The 8,230-nt window shown below is 35.4% G+C and overlaps 1 protein-coding gene across 1 annotated transcript; it reads right to left on the bottom strand.

Annotated features, from left to right (window-relative positions):
* Positions 1-3,135: 3,135 nt before the first annotated feature.
* On the bottom strand, positions 3,136-7,904 carry LOC149171428 (E3 ubiquitin ligase complex SCF subunit scon-3-like). The gene is made up of 3 exons (XM_089425973.1): positions 7,617-7,904; positions 7,481-7,525; positions 3,136-3,285 (listed from the first exon to the last, which is right to left on the bottom strand). The coding sequence occupies exons 1-3, from the start codon at positions 7,902-7,904 to the stop codon at positions 3,136-3,138; spliced, it is 483 nt and encodes a 160-aa protein (XP_089282099.1).
* Between the last annotated feature and the right edge of the window lie 326 nt (positions 7,905-8,230).

Here is an 8,230-nt window from a genome sequence, read left to right as displayed (position 1 = left end):
TCTGTGAGCTGCAACCAAACCTCTGCAGTAATAGTCTTCCTTTTTTACACGATACCTCACCAAGCCCTCCTCACTCGGTCTTTTGGCATCCTTCTGGTTCTCTCCTCTGGAACCATATGATCACACCTTGCTCTAAGTTTGCTGCAAGTCATCTCACCTTCTATTGCTGCTATCTGCACGATTGTAAGACCACAAACTCTCCAATTTTAAACAACTATACCTCCTTTCGCTTCTGCTTGCACTCCTTCTTCACGTAGAATCATATTCTACTCTGATACCACTTGATGAAAAGAGATCTTGGGGGTAAGTGAAAATCCCTTTCCTTAAACAAAACAATTATGAGGCCTATGGGTTATGGGCCCACAAATCCTTATCGGAAGCTTTCTAGGCTTTAAGCCTTTTAAATTATAATCTCGGACTTACATTAGAAGCCGAGCCAATATAACTATGGGGTTCAAGCCTTAACCCCGCAGCCACACATAATAAAAAATACACAGGAAACCATGTAAATCCCGCTCCATTTCACATATACGGACTTTAAAAATAATACACCCGCCTCTATATATATCAGCGGGTTTGTTCCTTTTGTCTCTCCTCAACGACGCTCCACCTTTGACCTTTGATACCCGACTACCGACACCTCCGATCGCCGATTGGTTTATCAGTGATATCGCCATATTTTCTCGTCGGTCGTCGGCGCTGATCACGCTCGTGCTATCTCGTAAGTCCCTGATTGTGATTAGCGATTAGATCCGCATCGTCGATCTGCTTTCTGATCCGACGGTTGCGATTTAATCGCATATCGCTATCGCTACATTTCAAAGGCTTGTTCTGACTGGGTCAATGCGCCAACCTGATATGCATTCCAGACCCGATAAGGGTATATGCCATGATTTATAATATTTCAGGTCCGCTTTACAGATTTTCTAAGGGGTTTTCACTATTTCTCTATGTAAATGGAGTTCGTTTCCTTTGATGGATTCTCGCCTAAAACACAATTACTCTGCCACTCTCTGTTAGCACACATAACCTTCATATAAACACGAGATCTTTGGATCTCCATTGATCCTTCCGTGATCAATGGTCGATCAGCATGAATTTAGAATTGGGATTTCAATCCTCCCACACACATATATAATAGAAGTGAAAGACTTAATACACAGACATATAGAAACCCGAAAAACACATATTTATTATATACAGTATAGCTAAAGCATTTCAGCCTTAACACGGGTTCTTCCTCGACTACATCAGTCTAAGCACTGATTACACAATCTATTTATGTCACTCTGTGTTTCCCTCTATATATATATAAGGAAGCATTGTTGGATCGGATCACGGAAGGATCCAATCAACCCTCTAACAAAAGTTCCTTAAAGCTCTCATTACATGCATGCATACAACACATGGCAGATTACATTTAGATCAAGTCTTTGAGACTTATCACTTCCATCTTTAAATTTGTTTTAAAATATATTTTCCCATGTTTTGCTCCATGGTCCATGTTGTCCTCTCTTTACTCTGCTTCAGATTCCTCTTTGATTAAGGGGGGTTAGATGCTCCTGCATCATTGTTCATCACATAGAAGACACGTGTGTTCTATTTTTTTCATTTTTTCCCACCTTCTTGTTCCAATTTCTAGGTTTTGCAAACTCATATTTATCCTACATGCCAATTGTCTTTCAAAGACTGATATGGACATAGGTCAATGTTTGGATTCCTCATATATAACCATAGGATTTATTTCCATACTATAGTAGTTCATACGTTCCTTTGTCTTTTGCCAAATTTTCTCACTTACATTATGTTGAACTATATCTCTAATAGCAACTCACAAATGATACAATGATTAAAGTTATAGATAATTCAAGACCAGCTACCTGTGGATATGGGTATGTGTAAGCATGTAGTATATGGACCCAAACGTTAGAGACGAGAGTCAATGAAACCTGGATACAAAGGTTATGCTTCCTTACATTGACAATCTCCATCATCAACATTACAACGTTGTAAACATCGACCTATGTCGTAGCAATATATCCATTAAAATATTCTAGAGGCATGTACCCCAATGTCCGAGCTACCTGGATAGATATTTGATTCTTTTGACAATTGTTCTCTGCTATCGAATTCTATTCCTATTCTTGAATTGATTGTAAATTCTTAAGAGCCACGGTGCAATATTGTGTTGAAGTGGATAAGGGGCCTTCTACAAAAACTCTTGCATGACTGCTTCCATAGGCCAGAACCACCATTGTCTAGAGTATGGTGGGATGGAAGTGCACAAGTCAACAAAGGGACCTCGTATTCTCCATAGAGGACAACAACTTCACCTACTTCTTACTCTTAAAGATCCCTCTCCCATCCATTTAAAGAAGAATCAATGTTTTGTCTCAACTATATTTTCTCTACTGCCGATTTCAATGGTTTATTGGTGCTGGCAACTTTCGTCAAACACTTTTTGTTAATCCTATATGGAAGTATTTTTTCTTAGAATGTGCTCGCAACCTTTTGTACAAGTGATCTTAAAATACAAAAGTAATTAGTCTACTTATCCCTCTAAATTGTATGTTAATTAACAAATTTTGTTTGAAATTTTGAGTTTGGCATTTTGTCAAACTTTTTTTGGGTTTGCTGGTTTATGCTTGATTGAATGGTTTTCTGGGACATAATCTCTTTATTTTAAACTTAGTGGAAAATGATTGCCTAATACACCAAATGCAACAATAACCCCAAATCCAAGCAATTTAAGAGGAAGTAAGGGAGAACATTTTATGAAACACAATTATAATGATATGAACTTTGTTTATTCTTCACATCCTTGTTGTAAATGTAGATTTAGAGTTTGAATGCACCCAAAACTTGGAATAAAACTTAGTTTGACTTTCTGGAGTATTTCGCAGCCTCTATACAATAGTGGGTCACCTATACAAGGAATATTTAACCAATGTTTTCACTCAACAATGAGGAAATGAGGTGAACATTTAGCTTACTGTTGGCCACAACCTCAAGAATATGGTTCCAATCTCCAACCTTAAGAAAATTATGAGTTCTTTTTAGTGCACCCTCACTCCTCCATACCAAGAAGCCCTTTTGTGTAGTGGAATGCCCCAAAGCCTGATTATAATTTAGTATTCATGCGACTACAAGAATGGAATTCCTAGCCAAAGGAAATGTGCCCAATCTCAGCCACATACTCTCGATCTCGGGCCTTGCAAGAATTTCTCTTTCCAATTTCTCACTTGACAAGTCCAAAAGACTCGGCATAGCAAGAAAATCTGCTGCCTGCAATAACATAATATAAAACATATCAACCAGCATTCAATTACATTACTTATTGACTTTTAAAAACATAATACTTCACATTATTTTTATGAAAACATTACCTTTATTATATCCTAGAGCTGATAAAGAAAAGCAGTATATGTCTCATGTACCATATGCAAATGCGGTAGGCAACTTAATGTATGTGATGGTATCTACAAGACCTGACATTTCACATGCAGTTGGAGTTGTCAGTAGGTTCATGGCACATCCAGGGAAAGAACATTGGCAAGTAGTGAAATGGGTGCTTCGATATCTAAGAGGCACAAGTGACCATTGCATCATCTTTAATGGTAGTGAAGGATCAGTCTACGGATATGTAGATGCTAACTATGCTGGTGATTTGGACAAAAGAAGATCTACTACAGGTTACGTCTTTACTCTTGCAAGTGAAACAATTAGTTGGATGTCAAAGCTTCAAGACACAGTTGCATTGTCCACTACCGAAGCCGAATATATTTATGCTTCAGATGCTAGTAAAGAAGCAATCTGGTTAAAGGGTCTGCTCAATGAAATTGGAAGAACGCAGGAGAAAGTGAATGTACTTTGTGACAGTCAAATTGCTATTCACTTGGCTACAAACCTTGCCTATCACAGCAGAACCAAGCACATTGATGTAAGGTATCATTTTCTGAGACATGTGATCGATGGCGGAAAAGTAGCTCTTAAAAAGGTCCATACATGAGAAAATTGTGTAGACATATTCACAAAGCCAGTTACAGTAGAGAAGCTGCGGTGGTGTTTAGCTTCTCTTGGCTTGCAAGAAAGATGATGAATGGAAAAATTGTTGTCAAGGTGGAGTTTGTTAGTTTGACAACGAATTAGTAACTTTAGGTAAAATGTAAATAGATAGTTGTATACCAAATAATTAGTTATGTAACGATAGTTGGTGATATAAAACTATCAAATTCCCATTAAATGTAATGTGGAGAATCATTATTAATTAAAATTCCATTCAATTCAGTTTTGTGATTCAGTTTCGTGTCTTGGTATTCAGTTGTTGCTTTCTTGCTTTCTTCATTATTTTGGTTTCTGATCAACAACCTCCACATCCGTAAACCACTTTGAAGTTGTTCAAAATCATGAAGAAGTTGGTCAAGAAGATCCAAAGCCTAACCCGAAATGGGGTGGGGAGTAAGGAAATGAAGAATATAAAGAAAAGGAAATATTAAAGGGATATGCTCCAATTACAAGCTTCAAGTTAGATCATATAATCTAGACAGGATTTAAGGAAATAGGCATACATTTAAAGTAGGTTAAGAAAAGATAATTGGCAATCTCCCACAACCCGTTAACTTAGATAACATGTGGGGTAAAATCTGGAATAAAGATGGTTTTCCCAAAGTTATCCTTTTCTACTGGGAACTAGTGTATGGAAATTTTTTATCTAAAAGAACTATTCATGGGCCTTCCCAATGCATATTATGTGAAAAATCCAAAGAAAATACCTATGCGTGTTCATTCTCCACTAAAGTATGGAAATTTGCAATCCCAATCCTCACTGATGTCACCCATATCAGCTACAACAGTGTACACATTAGGAAAATCTAGGACATGCAAAATAAAAGCAACTACATTGTTGGCAATTTGAAAATCTCAGCGATTATTTATGGAGGGAGAGGCAATCAAAACTTCATGCAAAGAACCATTATGCTCATGCTAGAGTCCATGAAGAGGAAAACAAATTGACTTAATGGAAATTAAAAAAAAAAGGTTTTGAATTTTATTACAACCTTAAGTTTACATCACTAGACTATCATATAAATTAAATGTTCCCTAAATATAGATATACACCAAATGAGTTATTTGTGAGCGAAAAGAAAGAAAGAAAAGAAAACAGTTCCAAATAATTGAATGATTTTATACATAATTTTCAAAACAAGTAAGAAATAGTAAATTAATCAAATAAAATAAATCATTTCCTAAAATTTGAATAACAACTTAAATTAACAATATGATGGAATAGAATATAAAAGGAATGATATAAAAATAAAGAGTAGTTTTATGTGCGACTTTTTGGAAAGTTTTTAGCTTCATTAAAATCACAAGTTTGACAATTGGGCTCTTCCCAATAGAAGTGCCTTAAAGATTTTTGAGGGTGTTGAATCCATATATGCAGTAAAAAAACAAGTTTAAACAACACAAATCAAGAATTGGCCATAAAACTTTTCGCCATAAATCCACCAAAAACTCCAAAATATCAGGCTTAAAAACTACTCCAAAAAAATATCAAACTAACTAAATACAGATTTTCTTTGATTTAATTATTTTTATATAAAAAATTCATCACTCTCGATCTCAGGCCTTGCAAGGATTTCTCTTTCCAATTTCTCACTTGACAAATCCAAAAGACTCTGCATAGCAAGAAAATCTGCTGCCGGCAATAACATAATATAAAACATATCAACCAACATTCAATTACATTACTTATTGACTTTTAAAAAGATAATATTTCAAAAAAACGGTTCTGAAAATGGCTTCCGGATGAAGAAGTTATGGCTTTTTGAAAAAAAATTGATGAAGTCGCCACGAAGTGCAGGAATGAAAAATCCGCCCCCACAAAAAGGAGACTTGAACTCAAGACCTCTACTCTCATAAATTAGCTTTGGACCAAGTGAGCTATATAAAAAGTTTGAGAGAGAGAGAGAGGGGGGTTGAAGCTTTGGGTTGCGTGCTTGCTTTGAGAAAGCTATTTTTCCCTACAAAACAAAAACACAAAACCTAACACGGACATACAAAAAAATGAACCTTGCATCTCGAAGTTTGATTTAGCCGGAAACTAAATATTTTCCTCAATGTTTCTGATTTTCTGAGATCACACTAAGGCGTAGCGGAAAAGAGCATACACATGAGAAAAATCCTTCCTTTCTGTTTCTGATTTGCCCAGATCGCACAGAGTCGTGGGGCAAAGAGCATACGTAGAAATGAAAGGTTTAGATCCGGTAATAAAAAAAATCTAAATAAACCGAAACCGAAATAAACAAAGAGAAAATAACTGTAAACTGCAAATAAACACTCTATACCTCCAGATCTTAAAAATGATGCAGCTAGGGCTACCGGAAACCTTTCCGCGTGGAACGAAAGGGGTTCCTCACTGGAACAGATGCTCCCAACACAACAGAGTAGTCCTCTCGGCCCGAAAGCAGTCAGAAACAATAGATCTAGGAAACGACAGTCGGATGCAGTTCTACCGGCTTCAGATTTGGATCACCAACAGACGAGGCCCTCGAATAGCTCCGATACCATGTAGGAATTTATAGGGTAAGTTCCTCAGACAGAACACCAAAGGAAACTGCTCACAAACAGATCACAGATCAATACACCAGTACTTTTGACGTGGTTAAAACCCTCAAAGAGGGAAACAGTCCACGGCTTGAGCCAACGCGACCACTTCAGGCAATTTATTAATAAAAGAATGAAAATTTACATAAGCTTCTCTCATGAACGGGTTAACCTACAAATGACCCTCCATGCTATTTAAATAGAGATCATGGACCAATCGGGTGTTAAGCCAAAGATCAAGTGTCGGTAATACCGAGGAGAGAATGAACCGTTGGATCACTACATTTCCTAAAATTTGTGAATAACTTAAATTAACATTTTGATATTTATTGTCTTAAGTTATTATAAATAACAACATTATTGAAAATTTTGATATTTATCTAAATTTAATTTATAGATGAAAAGAAACTAATAAATATAAATAATTTTATAAGATAAAACAATCATAATTATATAATAATATAATTCGCAGTTTTATAAAATAATATCAATCATGTTTTAAAATTAACTTGGAATATAATATAAAAGGAATGATATAAAAATAAAGAGTAGTTTTATGTGCGACTTTTTGGAAAGTTTTCAGCTTCATTAAAATCACAAGTTTGACAATTGGGCTCTTCCCAATAGAAGTGCCTTAAAGATTTTTGAGAGTGTTGAATCCATATATGCAGTAAAAAAACGAGTTTAAACAACACAAATCAAGATTTGGCCATAAACATTTTCGCCAGAAATCCACGAGAAACTCCAAAATATTAGACTTAAAAACTACTTGAAAAAAATATACAGATTTTTTTTTAATTTAATTATTTTTATATAAAAATTTCATCACTCTCGATCTCGGGCCTTGCAAGGATTTCTCTTTCCAATTTCTCACTTGACAAATCCAAAAGACTCTGCATAGCAAAAGAAAATGTGCTGCCTGCAATAACATAATATAAAACATATCAACGTACATTACTTATTGACTTTTAAAAAGATAATACTCCACATTATTTTTATGATAACATTACCTTTATTATATCCCGCAGTGTTGATATGTCCACGCTGATAAAATTCTCATCCAACTCTTTAATTTCACATGAGGTTTGAGTTGAGTTGCATAAATGATAGTCATAGTATTGGATCACCTTTTCCAATATTGGAGTGGATACGTAAACAGGCACAGTTGCATGAGATATATCGATGAATTCTGCCATATTCTTTATCACCTTCGACTCCATTGCAATTTCTCTGCCCACCCGAAAAATTTCTCCCTCAGATGTTTCCAGTGCCACTGTGTTGACCATATCGTTTTCCATTGATCGTTCCACTTAAACCAACTCAGATCCTGTGTCCGAAGTCAAAGGGTAGAAATACAAAGTAACGCGAGCGGAACTTAGATATTAATGTGCAGTTGAGAGAGAAATATAAACATTTAGAAATTGATAACATATATATATATATATCTTAGAGTTTTTTTCACTGACCTTTTTTCACCGCCGACATATTTTAGGATCATTCTTAGTATTTATTTTATGTCAAAATAAGTTTTATTTTTGTAAGTTTCTTGGGACTACATTTTTATTATTATCGTTATGATAATCTTCTTAAAGATCGACATACACGATGATCATCGAATTATTAT

Source organism: Pinus tabuliformis, chromosome 4_2 (assembly GCF_031772625.1).
Source record: "Pinus tabuliformis cultivar Carrire ecotype Pingquan chromosome 4_2, CPIR1, whole genome shotgun sequence".
NCBI classification, from domain to species: Eukaryota; Viridiplantae; Streptophyta; class Pinopsida; order Pinales; family Pinaceae; genus Pinus; species Pinus tabuliformis.
The sequence above is the reverse complement of the archived record's forward strand: the minus strand, read 5'-3'. Positions and strand labels throughout refer to the sequence as shown.

Bases quoted from the DNA above. Each gene is read 5' to 3' on its own strand.
- LOC149171428 (XM_089425973.1), bottom strand. From the start codon at position 7,904: ATGGAAAACGATATGGTCAACACAGTGGCACTGGAAACATCTGAGGGA. The intron at 7,526-7,616 runs GTAATGTTATCA...ATGTTATTGCAG, and splicing joins CACTGCGGGATATAATAAAG to GCAGCACATTTTCTTTTGCT. The intron at 3,286-7,480 runs GTGAGAAATTGG...ATGTTATTGCAG, and splicing joins GAGTCTTTTGGATTTGTCAA to GCAGCAGATTTTCTTGCTAT.